The sequence below is a fragment of the Pongo pygmaeus genome, chromosome 6 (genome assembly GCF_028885625.2).
Source record: "Pongo pygmaeus isolate AG05252 chromosome 6, NHGRI_mPonPyg2-v2.0_pri, whole genome shotgun sequence".
Lineage (NCBI taxonomy): Eukaryota > Metazoa > Chordata > Mammalia > Primates > Hominidae > Pongo > Pongo pygmaeus.
In genome coordinates, this window is record NC_072379.2 from 79,400,447 (window position 1) to 79,416,617 (window position 16,171).

At 34.5% G+C, this 16,171-nt stretch overlaps 1 protein-coding gene across 6 annotated transcripts in view; it reads right to left on the reverse strand.

Moving 5' to 3' along the window:
• The window catches only part of MIOS (meiosis regulator for oocyte development), a 40,559-nt gene that overhangs the window by 16,619 nt on the left and 7,769 nt on the right, over nucleotides 1-16,171 (reverse strand). For all 6 annotated transcript variants that reach the window (XM_054496643.2, XM_054496642.2, XM_054496644.2 and 3 more), the window contains 4 exons: nucleotides 7,946-8,200; nucleotides 5,497-5,666; nucleotides 2,766-2,831; nucleotides 1,763-1,921 (listed from right to left, as the gene is read on the reverse strand). In XM_054496643.2, coding sequence (XP_054352618.1) covers nucleotides 1,763-1,921; nucleotides 2,766-2,831; nucleotides 5,497-5,666; nucleotides 7,946-8,200 — 650 coding nt within the window. The remainder of the gene's footprint in view (nucleotides 1-1,762; nucleotides 1,922-2,765; nucleotides 2,832-5,496; nucleotides 5,667-7,945; nucleotides 8,201-16,171) is intronic.

Sequence of the window (16,171 nt, forward strand, 5' to 3'; positions counted from 1 at the left end):
AGACCCTGTCTCAAAAAAAAAAAAGAAACCCAATGAAAAATGAAACATCACAGACAGGGAAACAAGCATAAGAACAGCTGATTCTCATCAGAAACAACAGAGGCCAGAAGACAGTGAAACTACATCTTTAAAGTGTTGAAAGAAAAAATAAGGGTGAAATAGACATTTTCAAATAAAATTTGAGATAATCTGTCACCTATATTACAAGGAATGCTATAGGATTTACAGAAAGGAAAAAGAATGCCAGGAATGGTAAATAAGTGAATAAATATAAAAGCCCATGTTTTCTTTTCATAATTTACATAAAAGACAAATGACTGTTAAAAAAAACACTGTAAGTTGGAGTATATAATATCTGTAAAAGTAAAATATATGACAATAGGACAAAGGAATGTATGTGTAAATGAAATCACACTGATGTGACATTTGTAAAGCATGAAGTAAAACCCAGAAAGTGTCAGAGTGACATAAGAAAGAGTAAAGTAGAAAGAAAGCATGATGTGTCAGGTGAGAAATGTGAAGTATGAGGGGGTAAAATGTTGACTTTGATGAGTTGAGGGATGCATATTGTTAGACCTACAGCAACATCTTTTAAAAAAGATAATGAAAAGAGATATAGCTAAAAAGCCAATAGAGGCAATAAAATGAAACATGGAAATATTAACCCAAAATAAGGTAGGAAAGGAACATAGGAACAAAAGGAAAAAGGCCAAACAAAACGGAAAACAAATAGCAAGATGGTAGACTTAACCATGACATATAAATGTAAATGTAGGAAACACTCCAATGAAAGGCAGCAATTATCAGACTGGATTTTAAACAAGCAAGATCTGTATTGTCTGCATTTTAAATATATTTTATAAATCTTGGTAAGAAGTTACTAACTCATTTGCACTCTGTAGCCATCTATAGCCATATACATACAGTTTAATTTAAAAGACATAATTTTATTTCAGCAAGAAAAAATGTTATAGAAGGGTACTTTTTCTTCCATGGGCAGTGGCTTGATATATTAGGTAAGTTTACTTTGTGGTCTGTGGGCTAGTATCTCTATATATGCACAAGAAGGTGCAGTGGGAGAGGGGGCATTTTCCTGTGTTTACCCAGTATACAGGATGCTACCATATTGTGATATGAGGATGAGGGCAGGAAAGAGGAAGGTACCAACACCATGTAAGGATAAGATCAGCTGGAGGGCTACAGGAAATATCAGGAGAATACTCTAAATTTTACCATTATTTCCAGCAAAAGTAAAGTAGACAGCAATCTATGCCTGGAATCTGTTTTTAATCACTGGACAGTAAAAATTGAGAAAATACAGATAAATTGGTTACCCCAAATACCCCGTTGATAATAAAAAGAGAAAATGAAAGCTGAGAACTGTGGTATAACTAGACTTCAGCACTTCAAGTAAGACTATAGTTGAGATCAGGAAAAGGCAATCTTTCTTGTAGAAGATGCAGTTATGTCAACAATTGGAGAAACTGAAGAGAGTTTCTCTATTCCATTTGAGCTTTACATAAATTCAGATGCAGTCAAGACTGGCCCTTCTCAGACTGAAAGGAAAAACTGGATAACTGAATGAAGAGGCTCAGGGGACAGTAAGATAAGGCACAAGTCTTCAGTAGATCAACTGATTAGGTTAAAACTAAATGCCTTCTAAAGATCCTAAGCAAGCAAAAGTGCATATTTACTTTCAACTGAGGAAAGAAAATACAGAATATTGTTACTTTTTTAAAAGCTGTTGTCAAACTGCACTGACCTGTAACATACAGTAACTTGCTGTTTGAACATCTCCAGTTCTATCAACATAACTCTCCATTAAGTCCACTCCATCTTTAGTAAGGCCTGTAAGCAAAATTCCTTCCAAATTTCCAGCCTCTTTCATTTCATTGGTCAACTTTTCGATGTATCTATTTAACTGGAAAATTTAAAGTGATTTTTCTAAAGCAATCTGTTTCACTATATATTTTGTACTTCAAAACTACTACATTTTGAACAATTTCATTCCTAATGGAAAACATTTTAAAACAAAAGACTTTACTAAAATATAAATATGTAACTAAGAAGTCTGCATCTATTACAAATTTCAAAGCAATATCCATAATCATTTACAATATTTTAAAAAGGCATTTACTATGTTGATAATTAATCCATAAAAGAACTACAGATGGTTTATTATTTTAAAGAGAATTGTCCTCATTATTCTGCGAAGTTTTTGCTGTCTATCATAGTAGTATGTAACAGAATCACAAAATCTGGAGTTGGAAGGGAACTTTAAGATCATCAAGAATAACCTCCTTTAGGTCTTCCCTGACTTCAACCCACCCCAAACTCTTGCCTAGATTCCTCCGTATTTCCCCAGCATTTTTCATTATTATAGTACTTAGCATATAGTATTACTAGTTGTTTACATGCATTTCCCCCTCACTATATACACAGCATAGGCATTTAGCATTGTTTAATGTATTAAAAATGAGGAACCCTTTCATAGCATCACTAAGAGGTGAGTTTAACATCTTTACCTACTAACTAATCTTACCCTCCAAAGAAGAAATATACTAAAATATTGTCAGTATTCTAAACAAATAAATTTAGTTATGGTAGACATTTTCAAAATATTTTTATCTAATAAATTCTTACCATACTTTTTAGAAGAATTAGCTTATCAATCTCATACACATATAATTACAAAGACTAGTTTCTTACATAATTGTGACAGTATATATTAATTATTTCAAATGTGGAATTAAATCAGTTTTCACCTGAGTATCACTAAGGAATTTACAAGCAAATGCCACTCTGTCACGTACTGCAACTTTGTTTTCATACTGGAAAGAAGAGAAACAGCAGGGAGTTACTTCTAGGTGCACTGGTTTTAAATTTTTGCAGAGACTGAATGTCTTATATAAATAAAATGAATACGTTTATTTCCAAATTTATTAATAAGTTATATTTATCTTGCAGAGCCATTAATTGCCTGAGATGCCTTTCTTGATGTAACTCTCAGGAAATTCAGCAATAAGGTTTTGTCCTTGCAAAGTAAAAATTTACCTTTTAAACACTAGCCAAATTCAGTTTTTAAAAATCCAGGTCAGTCTTACATAACTCCAATATAAAACATAAGCAATGATGTACAGTATATCAAATTTAAGATGCCACATAATCTTTCCATCATAGAAATTAATTTTAGAGAACTAAGGAAATCTTTCCTTGGCTACTAAGTTAATCATTAAGTCTAAGAAATTTGTGAATTGGCTACACCAGTACACAATTTAGAAGAATACCAATATACGTTTCCAAGTACAAAGTGACAAGTTTTAAAACATAAACAGACACACTCTTGTGGCTAAAGTTGTTATATAGGTGGTTTGTGGCAAAGATTTCAGAGGCATTATAATAACTAAAATTTTTGTAAACTCGTCAATATCATGAAACACTTTTGAAATATATTTACTACAAATGTAGGAAGGTACAATTAATTTTGTAATTTGTAAAAATAATTTAAGGGTAGAAAAAAGATCCAATTTCCATTGAAGTCATCCTACGAAAATTTTACTTTTTAAACCGTAAGATCACTTCAGTTGATACCTATATCTTAGCATATTTTTTCTATGATAAAATATGGTTTTGCCCTAAAGAGAGAACATATTTCATATAACTAGATTTAACTCTTAGATTCAGTTGCATATGTTGCAAAATTTTGATCTGGAAAGGGTTATAAACATTATTCTGTCCCATTTTACATCTCGGGAAAGTAATACTCAAAAAAGTTAACTGAATGGCTACGGTAAATGGGGCAGAGCAAGGAGTCAGGCCTGTATTTTCTGACTTCCCAATTCAGTACTTTTCACATTCTTACTATTAACATTTTTTAAATAGAGCAACATTAATTATAATTATTTATACATAAAGCATAACTAAATACATAAATGAAACAGCTTGGAAATATGAACTTCGTACTCAAGATGACTGTTATCTAATAACTCAAATTTATGTATAGCAAAAGAAGGATACTGGGGCAGGGCATGGTGGCTCACACCTGTAATCCCAGCACTTTGGGAGGCCAAGGCAGGTGGATCATTCAAGATCAGGAGTTCGAGACCAGAATTGATATTTCTGGCCAACATGAGGAAAACCCGTCTCTACTAAAAATACAAAAATTAGCCAGCATGGTGGTACATGCCTGCAGTCTCAGCTACTTGGGAGGCTGAGGCACAAGAATCACTTAAACCCAGGAGGTGGAGGTTGCAGTGAGCTGCCATTGCGCCACTGCACTCCAGAATGGGTACAGAGCAAGACGCTGTCTCAAAAACAACAACAACAACAAAAACAAAAACAAAAAAAAAAGGGAAAGAAAAGTACTTAGTATGGGTCACTTAACTTAAAATACAGAAATTTAGTATTTAAACAATATACATCTTTATCAATTCAAAAGTTAACAATCCACTTATCTAGTCTCTATCATTCTCTAACACTTCCTAAAAGTATTATTTTTATCTCTTCAAGATACATTTAAAGTCTTCCGTTTAACAAAAAATATTACAGTTAAAAAAATAAACAGTCTTAACATTATATATATTAATTTGGTCAGAAAAGTTCAATAGTAATTTACTAAAAGTAATAAACTACATAAAGTGCAAAATACACATTTATTAAACATTTCATTAAGCTGCTCCAATAAAATACATATTTTTACAAATTCTTAGGGACTAATACTTAAATCACTTATTCAAGAAATGTATAATTGATAAGAAATGGTATAGTAGCAAACACAGAAATGAATTTCAGTGTAGAAAGTTCTTCCCATTGCTAGAAAGAAGCCAAGTAGTGCAAAGAAAGTTGTAGTACTATTGTTTAGCTTAAAACCCAATAGCTAAAACTGGTAAGCAAATCTCACTTCACTTTCTTTCCCCATTTTGTGATAAAGAACCTATTTGATAGTGTTATGATCACAGGTGGTTAAAACAGAAGAGAAAAAGAATAACACAAAGACCAAATAAAAAGCTGAAATAGTCCACTGTAAGTACTGTTATCATTCCTAACAGGAACCACAAAGACTAACTGGGACAAGATGTATGGCCACCTCCACCATAACTGATCAATAATCATGAGTTGTTTTATTTAACTAAACACACACACGTGCATGTGTGCACAATGTATTTAAACAGCGAATATATTTTTATGTTTACACAGCTGTAGATTTCTACAGCTCAGTTCTTAAGCTACAGGATAAAATCTTTATTCCTTCTATATCTGTAAATTATATTAAAACCATAAAAATCAAATCCAGTTCGGTATCAGTTAACTAACTCTAAGACGGGAATCCCACTCAAGAAGAGCTGCTCAAAAAAAAAGCCCAAGATGCCTTACTTTAAATAACATATGAATCAAAATATAATATTTTATGAAACAGACATTTGAAAATTTTAATAAAGTTAGATAAAAACTCCTATCTTAATTCAAAGGAAGATCTCAAAAAACAAGTTAGCTTACCAAAACTCCATCATAAGATCCTGTTTCACTTGTCAGAAATGCAAACATGACACACAAATACGGGTTGTTTAGTTGTAATCGCAGTGTGCTACACATTTCTCTCCAAAGGGAGTTCTTCTCATCCGTATAACCCGATAAAGCCATTGCTACCACATTGAGATTCAGATCTCCTGCATATTAAAAACAGCCAGCTAATCAAAGTGATCAAAAGCTTAATATCTCTTCTACATTTCTTAAACCATAAATAGAAATCAGAGGGTGACTTTTACCCTCAGAAAAATGAGCTCAGAGAATAAGGGTTTTGGGCTGCTCTGCCTATGGAGTAGCCATTCTTTTATTCCTTTACTTTCTTAATAAACTTGCACCTTACTCTAGAAAAAAAAAAAAGGGTGGGGGGTTTGTGTTTTGATTCAGACTGGAAAATTTGGCAAAGAAAATAAGCAAAACATTTCTACCCTTATAAAACTCATGCCCATGTGTGCAAACTCTGTGCAGGAAAGCAGATCTTTTAATTTTCAAGTTCTCAATCCAGGCAGGGTCTTATATATGTTATTCCTGTATATGTTCCCATATATGTATGTTATATGGGAAGAAATGAAGAAAAGTGAAGTCATCCTACCGGAATCACTGCCAACTTTAACAAGTTTATTAATGCAAAGGTATTTCAAAAACACTTATAGTAAATATTGCATCTCAAGACTGCAATATTCAAAATCATTTTATTTTCTTATTCCTAAATACATAATGCAGATAGTTATGTATGTAAGTGTCAGTGCAAAGTGCAGAAAGTAATATTTCAATACTTTAATTACAGTATTACACTTACAATTTTTCCAGGACAAAATGAACTATAAGAATTACCACAGAACTGCATTTAGACCCATTTGCAACAAAGCATTTGTTACCAATAGTCTTTTAAACATTTGTTCTTAAGCAGTTTAGATGGCATGCTGATAAGCTGCTAACTTTGCCTTCAGCAGTATGGCTGCCTAGTCTTCTAACCTAAGTTCAGCTTCAAAAGAAAAAACTGAATTTTCCTTTAACTTTCACTTTTAAGTATTTTCTACACTTATTATATAAGTTTTCTTAATCTATTTCTTGATTCTAATCTTTTTCTTTCTTTTCCAAATAAAGCAGTGTTTCCCACTTTATGTTCTTAACAGCTTTACATTCCTCATTTCTATAAACATTTTCCCAAGTTACTTTGTGCTTGCTTCCTTTGCCTAATACATTAGATTTAAGGACTTTTAAAATAAAAATAAAAATAGCAAAGAAGTATCTTTGGATTTTGTATAGAACAATTTACTTCTAAATGGAAAAGAATGTTTGACTCAGAGAAGTCTTCTCTTCAGTCCTTAAAATCACTGGAAAGATACATTTTCCCTATTGTTAGTATGGGTGTTTAAATCGACCACCAAATTTCCCAGGTACACAAGATAGGAAAGTATCACCCTTTCAAGTTATAGCAAAATTATAATTAGAAATGGCTTTAAATAGCAATTCTTTTTTTCCATCATCACCTATTTTCTATTGCACTCTTAAATGACGAAGACTTTTGTTAGAGCAAAGGTGAAGGAAAAGATGCCAATCTGAGCAAAACATTAACTTTTTTAACTTCTAGACTACAAAAAAAAATTACAGTGAATTTCATGTTTTTCTCTATGTTACAGCTAAACTATAGTGGTTTCAAAATGGACCAGCAAGTAAGGATTCAGTATTCTGAATATTCGAAAATTATTTTTTAGGTGTACTAAAGACCAATAGCTATATATATTTTAGTTATTTCCAAGTGAAATATTCCTGATAAGAAAAAAAAACCCTGAGGTTTTGTATTAGGATTTGTTTTGCTGAGGATCCTCTGGCAAAATGCCAGAGTAAAAAAAACCTTATCTTATTTCTTTCTTTTTAAAAAATACTAAATGAAAACTGTATTTTAATCACCAGACTCAAGAAGCATTTTTGAAGATCAAAGTATGCTTTTTATAAGAATTTGTATTAGCCTAAATAAAAGTGTCATTCAGAGTTTCTTAAAGGTCAAACAATAACCATCCCAAGGAAAGTATAAACTAAAACACTCAAATATGGATCATAAAAACACTTGTAGGCTAAAGTAGTCCTAATCTTTAAGAAAATATATTTTTAAAAATGTTATGTGAACTATCTTTAAGAGAAAACATTGAAAATGGACACACTTGAGCACTCTTTATAATATTATACTCACATTTAAGACATATCTTTGTTTTTACAGACCTAAACCAAGGCATAAGAGATGAGCTAAGTATTCACTGTTATAGATATACTGCTGTGTTAATTTTCTCCTCCAACAAAAATTAAATGAAAATTTTAAGTGATTGGATATTTGAAAATTATTAGCCTCTTTTCTTTAAAAGATTCTATGAACTGCTAACATCTTACATTATAACTAATATCTTAGTTTATAACCTAATACCTTTTTCGGAAGATGCCCCTTCATTCAGGATTTGGATTGCTCGGCGAATATCCAAGTTGAACAATGCCACAGCAGCAGCTCTCTCCCATTCCCCTTCTTGTACAAGGGAGTTCAAAAATGGCCCCACGTCTACATCCGTTCCTTTCTTTATCCACCCACAAAGCTGTAAAGCTAAGATTCTCTCTTCATTTAAATTTTGAATATCACTTTGCTTATCCAACCCACTCCAATTATGTCTGCTGCTTTCCACCATTCCTAAAAACAGAAAACATTTTTATATTGTTTTATTTCAAAATATATTTGGAAAATAAGTCAGTTTTACAGAGAACTATGTTGACACATTTAGAATATTTAACTTCTCGGCCATAATTTTACGATAGTGTAAATATGAACTATGCCACAAATACAACATATTTTGCATGTTTTTAAGTACAGTAGCTCCTTGAGTTACCAAAGAACTACTGAAATAAGAGCAAATGCTCAGATGGACTAAACTGAGTTATTGCTTCAGAGAAAGCTGCCTGGCCACCTAATCTAAAATAGATATACCTGTTATTATCTAACTCACCACCCATTGTTTCCTCTATTTCGTTTAGCACTTAACATGTGCTCCCATTTATTAATTTATTTTTCAGTCTTATCTCTTCTCCCAGTAGCACATAAGCTCCAAAAGGGCAGGTGTCTTGTCTGTTTTATTCACAAGGTATCGCTACTGTCTGAAATCCAGTAGAAGTGCTCTTGCTTTCTTCCTTCTCTCTCTGTACGTTAAAAAACAAGATTACAGACTTCAAAGTACTTTGAAAGTTTAAGGTAAGTAATAACTTTAAAATATAATGGGACTAACTTGAGGGCTATTTTTCCCCTTACTAAATCAGAAAACTTCATTTCTCATTCTTTTTTCAGAACAAACCCTTGCCTTCATGTAGCATTATTTACACTGCAATCAAGGCAGTTGATCCTAATGACATGGTAATTTCACTTAGGATGATACTTAGTGCCAAATAAAGTCAAAATGAATAAAGATGACACTTAAGAACTATAATAACAAATTCTTAAATGTTCTAGAAAGTTTTACCACCAAAATTGTCATTATATTATGTTTTTTAACAAAAAGGATTTTCAGAATAAACTAAATTATGAATTAGGCAACATGAATGTCCAACATTACCAACTTTTTATTTTTTGTAGTAATTTACATTTGTAATTTACAGTAATTATACATTTATATATTTACATCTAATACTGCAATTATACATTTGTAAATAACTAGATCAACAGCAAACAGATAGTTTCTAGAATTCCTCATTCAACCTGTTGGTTGTAGGCAGAACTGTTAAAAAGGGCTGCATTCCTGTCCTGGCCCGCCCGCCCCCCCGCCCCCCCAGTAACCACATTCTTGTGTAAACCCCTCCCCCTTGCGTACAGGTAGAATCTGTAACTTGTCTCGAGATAACAGAATACAGCAGAGGTGAAAGCATTTTGCAGATGTAATTAAGGCCCTCACTCAGTTCACTGAGTGAATCAAGGGAGGATTATCCTGTGTGGGCCTGACCTAATTAAGTAAGTGCTTTGAAAGACAGTCTAGAGGTAAGCGAGAAGCAGCAGGAGACATATCTCCTGCTGATGATCTTGAAGATGTAAAAACTGCTGTGCTGTGAGAGGGTCTGTGAGAAGGCCACGTGGCAAGGAACTGCGAATAGCCTCTAAGGAGCTGAGAGCAGCCTCTGGCCATTAGCCAGCAAGAAAATGGTTACCTCAGTCCTACAGTTGCAAGGAACTGAATTCTGCCAACAACTCCATGAACTTGGAAGAGCACTCCGACCTCTAGAAATAAATACAATTTGGCTGATACCTTCTGGTTAGCCTTTCTGAGACTCTGAACAGAGGACACAGCTAAGGTGTGCCCAGACTCCTGACCCATGGAAATGACAAGATAGTAAATGAACGAAAATACACTACCAAAGTTAATTTAGCTATAGTCATTCTAGTCAAGGAATTAAAGGCATAAAGAAAAACAAGCAAAAATAAGAAAATATTAAAAACTTAATTGTCATTTGCAAGTTAAATTACATACATAAAATTTTCCTTTTTTTGAGATGGAGTCTTGCTCTGTCACCCAGGCTGGAGTGCAATGGCACGATCTCGGCTCACTGCAACCTCCACCTCCCAGGTTCAAGCGATTCTCCTGCCTCAACAGGTGCACACCACCACACATGGCTAATTTTTGTATTTTTAGTAGAGACCAGGTTTCGCCATGGTGGCCAGGCTGGTCTCGAAGTCCCGACCTCAGGTGATCCACCTGCCTCAGCCTCCCAAAGTGCTGGGATTACAGGCATGAGCCACCGTGCCCAGCCTATTTTTACTCTTTCCAAGTATTCACACTAAATGATTTTTAAGAAAAATTTTAGGCCGGGCACGGTGGCTCATGCCTGTAATCCCAGCACTTTGGGAGGACGAAGCGGGCGGATCACCTGAGGTCGGGAGTTCAAGAACAGCCTGGCCAACATGGCGAAACCCAGTCTCTATTAAAAATACAAAAATTAGCCGGGCGTGGTGGTGTGCACCTGTAGTCCCAGCTTCTCAGGAGGCTGAGGCAGGAGAATCGCTTGAACCTGGGAGGCGGAGGTTGCAGTGAGCCGAGATTGCACCAGCCTGGGTGACAGAGTGAGATTCTGTCTCTTTAAAAAAAAAAAAAAAAAGGTAAAATATTACATAGTCAAAGGTCTAAACTCTCTTTTATACCTAATTCATACTTTTAAAAACCTTGTGTGATTATCTGATTTTAGGCTGTGGCAAGTCTAAAATATTATGCATGTTAATACATATTTTAAATTATATCCGATTGCTTTATGAAAAAGTTTCAAGATGTGTTATTTGTAAAATTTTGGAAATGCAAAAAATAGTTAAATAATTCCACTTGAAGTTACTTATTTTTAACCTGACTATTGGAAACTATTGCCAATTCAGGTCAAGGAGTTAAGAGGAAACTTCCAAAAAGTTTTCTTACTTTAACAGCACTTCCTACCCACTAAAAAGAAGCAGCATGCTACTTTATTTGCAACCATGAGGGGAGTCAGCCTAAAGACAAAATCACTTTTAGCGTATGAAAGTGGATTTTTACGGACTATGATGTGAAAACTTTTAATGATTAATGATAAAAGTTAATAAAACACTTACTAAAAAATTAAAACATTCATTCTGAATAACAAATTTAAATTGTCAGGGCAGAATGCAGTCATTTAATTTCAGGTAGAGGCTGAGATGTATTATAAGGTGTGTATTTTCATATCTCTCCTATAAATTTTGGATTTAAAGGTGGTATTCAGTGATAATACAATTTTAAAACAGGTGAGCAAAAATCAGCAATTTATTTTTCAAATGATAACTTACAGCTTAATAATATAATAATATTCTAATTTCTTAAGAGTTTTTATTTTACAGAAATCATGTCATGGAACAGAATAGAGAACAATACAGTCACAAGTTGATTAACAGTAGGGATACCTTCTGAGAAATGTGTCATGAGGCAATTTCGTTGTTGTATGAACATCACAGTGTACTTACACAAACCTAGATGGTATAGCCCACTACACACCTGGGCTACATGGGCCTGTTGCTCCTAGGCTATAAAGCAAGCTTGTCTAACCCACAGCCCAGGACAGCTCCGAATGCGGCCCAACACAAATTTGTAAACTTTCTTAAAACATTATGAGATTTTGGGGGAATTTTTTAAAAACATTTTTATTTTTTAGCTCATCAGCTATCGTTAGTGTATTTTATGTGTGGCCCAAGACAATTCTTCCAATGTGGCCCAGGAAAGACAAGATTGGACACCTCTGCTTTACAGCAAGTTACTGTACTGAATACTGCAGACAACTGTAACACAATGGTAAGTATTTGAGTACCTAAACACAGAAAAGGTAGTTAAAATACAGTATTAAATCTTATGGGGCCACCATTATATATGCAGTCGACTGTTAACAGAAACGTCATTATGCAGTAGATGACTGAAAATGAATTCAAAGAGGTCACTGCTAGGAGGTGGAAATATTAATATGTCCTGCATGTTAAGAACATGGTTATTGTATCACATATTTTTTCTGCTTAGAGATCTTTTTATCGATAACTATGCTACAGTTGATTATCTGAATTATCAAATAAGCAATATGATGTCAGCATGGGTTTTAACTTATAGTTATGAGTTTAACATACATATAAATTTTTAATATATCTCTGAAAACGAAGTAAAATATATTTATGCATGTTATGTAACACTAAAGTAACAAAATTTTATCTCGTAAATTTGAGACTGTCCTATATATAAATAATAGAAAACATTTCACTGATGGCTGCAAGGAAAACAAGTTTATTTAAACACTAAAAATCAGGATTTAGGCCAGGCACGATGGCTCATGCCTGTAATCCCAGCACTTTGGGAGCCTGAGGCAGGCAGATCACTTGAGGTTAGGAGTTTGAGACCAGCCTGGCCAATGTGGCAAAACCCTGTCTCTACAAAAAATATAAAAATTAGCCAGGTGTAATGGCATGCGCCTGTAATCCCAGCTACTCAGGAGGCTGAGGCATGAAAATCACCTGAACCCAGGAGGTGGAAGTTGCAGTGAGCCAAGATTGTGTCACTGCACTCCAGCCTGGGTGACAGAGAGAGAGACTCTGTCTCCAAAAAAAAAAAATTAGGATTTAAACTTTTCTTTCAAATCAGCAATCAGAGACTATGCTCTTTGTAGCTACTAATTTGTTTCATTTTAATATCTATGTAGTAACTAAGCAATACAATTATCCAGTTTATAAGAAATCCTAGCTATTTTGCCCCTTGAAGTCATTTTGCATAGACAAATTATCAGTTCTCTAGATTAGATTTTACCTTTTTGTTTGTTCGTTTTAAAAAAAAAGAGAGACAGGGTCTCTATGTAACCCAGACTGGTTTCAAACTCCTGGGCCCAAGCGATCCTCCTACTTCAACCTCCTGAGTAGCCGGAACTGTAGAGTTTACTCTTTAAGTATGAAAAATATTCTTTTCATGATGGATTAAAGCAGGCCAATATTTTTTATGCAACTTTCTGCCATCTTAAAAGGAAGGAATTATACCTACTAATAACACTGTGAACTTGCTATCCAGGTCTGTAGAAGAGATTCCCTCAGAGCATGCATGCTTCTCATCCTGGCTGATTTAAACACTTAGCCCATTCAATAAACTAGCCTCTCAGTTCCTCTGCTTCCTTATCTCCAGTGGTCTACACCTCCAAGACTTTAGCTACTCCTTTCACAGCCACACTCAAAACCGTCCTCCTCCAAAAGACCTACTTTCTAACCACAACCACGTAGCCTTCCAAAAATCTCACTTCCTTATATTTTTCACAACTTTGCAGTGTCTTCACCAGTATTATTTTTACTTATCAGTCTTATCCTGTCTTCATTTTCATCTCTATCCAAATAAGATTCCAAGGGTCAAGTGAATCACTCTCTTGCCAATATATTTAATTATCTTGCCCTACTGTCCTTTATTCTACCTTCTGGCAAAATAATGTTACCCAGTAATCCTCCCATGTTTCTCAAGACAGCTCTCTCTCCTCTTTTCCATATCCTCTTCCTACAACCTCCCTGCTCCTTCTCAACAGGAGCCATAAAATGGGAAATCCCCCAGCCTCTGTTTATTGAAACTTAAACATCCTGCATACGGCATCCTTTTCCCCTTTCCTCTGGCAAATGTGGAGGTGTGCACCCTTGTATCTAAAGCTAAAGAAACCTGTGCTCTGGATCCCATTCCCTCCCATTTCTAGGAACTTTGCTTCATTCCCTTCTGTCTGCATCTTTAACCTCTTTCTATGGGCTTCCTCCAATTAGCATTTAAACATGCTTAAATTAATCCCATCTTGAAAACAAAAATAAAGCAACACAAAGCTCCCGGCTCCAGATTTGTCTCCTCCTACTGAGTATCTTTTTGTCCTCCTTTATATAGTCAAATTCCTTGAAAAAAGTATTTATAATTGATGACTTCATTTCCTCAACCCACTCTGAATTTCTAATATAACTGCAATTTGCTATCCATACCACCAGTGAAAGACCTCCTAGTCCTAAATTAAGTGAGTCCTTTTTAGTTCTTATTTGGCTGGATCTGAAGCATGGAGCACTGGACAACTGACCTCTCTTCCCTCGTCCACATGAATGTATATTAGGTTGGTGCAAAAGTGATTGCGGTTTTTGTCATGTAGATCTTTCTCCTACATCTCTCGACAATCTGCCTCAGTCTCCTTTAAGCCATCTCTCTCTTACTCCAAACAATTCCATCTACTCTATCAAATATCATTTATTTCTAACATACATTATATTCCTCCCCTGGGCTTTGAACTCATATCCTATTGCCCAATGGATATCTGTACCTAAGCATCTTGATTTCAACTTGCTCCAAAATAAACCCAAATACTCTTCCTGTGTTATTCCTAATTAACATACTTAAAATTAACTAGTTTCCCAAACTAAATATGTGTGTGCTATCTTTGACTTTTCCATCTTCTCCACCCCTTTATCTAATTAATCATTAAATTTTGTCCTATTCTCTAATGTATCCACATTTCTCTAGCTCCTCTGCTACTAACCTTGGTAAGGATAGCATCGCGTCTTACCTCCTTGCAGCAGGCTTCTATCTGATATCGCTACTATCAATCTTGATCCTTTTAAAAACACAAATCTGTCACAAATCCATCTGTTTCCCTGTCTTACAAGATGAATCTCCCTAAATTCTTAACATGACTTCTAAGTCTTTCTTGAGTTAGTCCATTGCTTACCTTTCTAGCCTCCATTCTTTCCTCACTTCCCCTCTCATGCTCTGTTCCAGCCATAATAATGTGCTATGCTCTCTACCCTCTGGGTCCACTGCACATGCTGCTCCCTGTCTGGCCCTTGTCTTTAACTGTACCTCCTCTGTGAAACCTCTAATCCCGGCAACCAGATTAGGAGTCCTTCCTGTAATTAACTGTCTGTTCTTCCCTATGTTATAACTGCCAGCTTACTTGTCTATATTCTAAACTAGAATATAAACTCCTCAAGAGCAGGAATGACATTGATCCTGCTCAATCTCCATGAGGGAGGAGATTTATGTATCTTCTTGAGAGTTATGTCTCTAGTTCCTAGGATAACTCCTGGCACATAGCATGCATCTAATAAATACTTGCTGAATGAATGAGCTTACTTCATATTGTAGTTGTAAAAATTAGAGTAACATGGGAAAAGCAACTAATTCATAGCAAGCACTTATATATATATACTATTTGTTACCAAAATTAAAATTTAGCTGTATGCTCTAATAAACTTGTGTATTAGGTTACTGTAGACAAGATGGCTCAATGTGTTGACTTACCATGTGTTGATTATTAGAGATAAAATTAGAGGAAAAGGTATGGCCAAATAAAACAGAAGACTGAAATCTAAGAGTGGCATATTTGACAGTATTTCTCTACTTTTCACCTTTGGGTAGTAGAAACAAAAATATCTATACCAAACAAATCAAAAAGCTGAAAACCTAGCAATGAGAGAATGATGAATGAGGAAATCTTTCCAACAGTAGTCTTTCTTTAGTCTGGGTAGAGACTATTTTGACACAGGGGTGGGATACTCAGTTTGTCTCTAGTGCACCAGAAATGTAAACATATTACATTTTCCCCTTTTGCTTTTCCTCAGAGCCTGGCTTTTCCTTAAAATATATCAAAATACAAAAAACACAATAACCAACCTCTAAATAATTGAGTGCAGTGTGGCCTGATCTGCTATATAGCTAAAACACTATAAATTCTATAAACTTGGTGTTTAATTCTTTGTAGCAATAGGCAATGGCTCTAAAATCATGAAGCATGGTACCAGGTTCATTTGTGGGGGTAAAACAGTATGTGTGCCCTTTTACCTATGTTAATAAAAACAGCAGCTTCTAACTAAACTTATTCATTTTACTATTTATAATAAAGGTTACTTTTTTGGGTGGAGGGCTAATACAAAAACAATAAAATCAAACTGATCAGTAAGTAGTCTACTGCACCTTTCAGTAAAGTGAACCTAAGTAATTTGAAAGACCTTAAAAAAACATTATAATGTAACAGTTTAATTAAAACACTTAACCTACTCTAAAATATTTTATTATTTTGTATTTTGTTTGTATGGTATTGATACAAGCTCCGTAAAAAATCAAATTGGATTTACTACTTCTATTACTGCTCT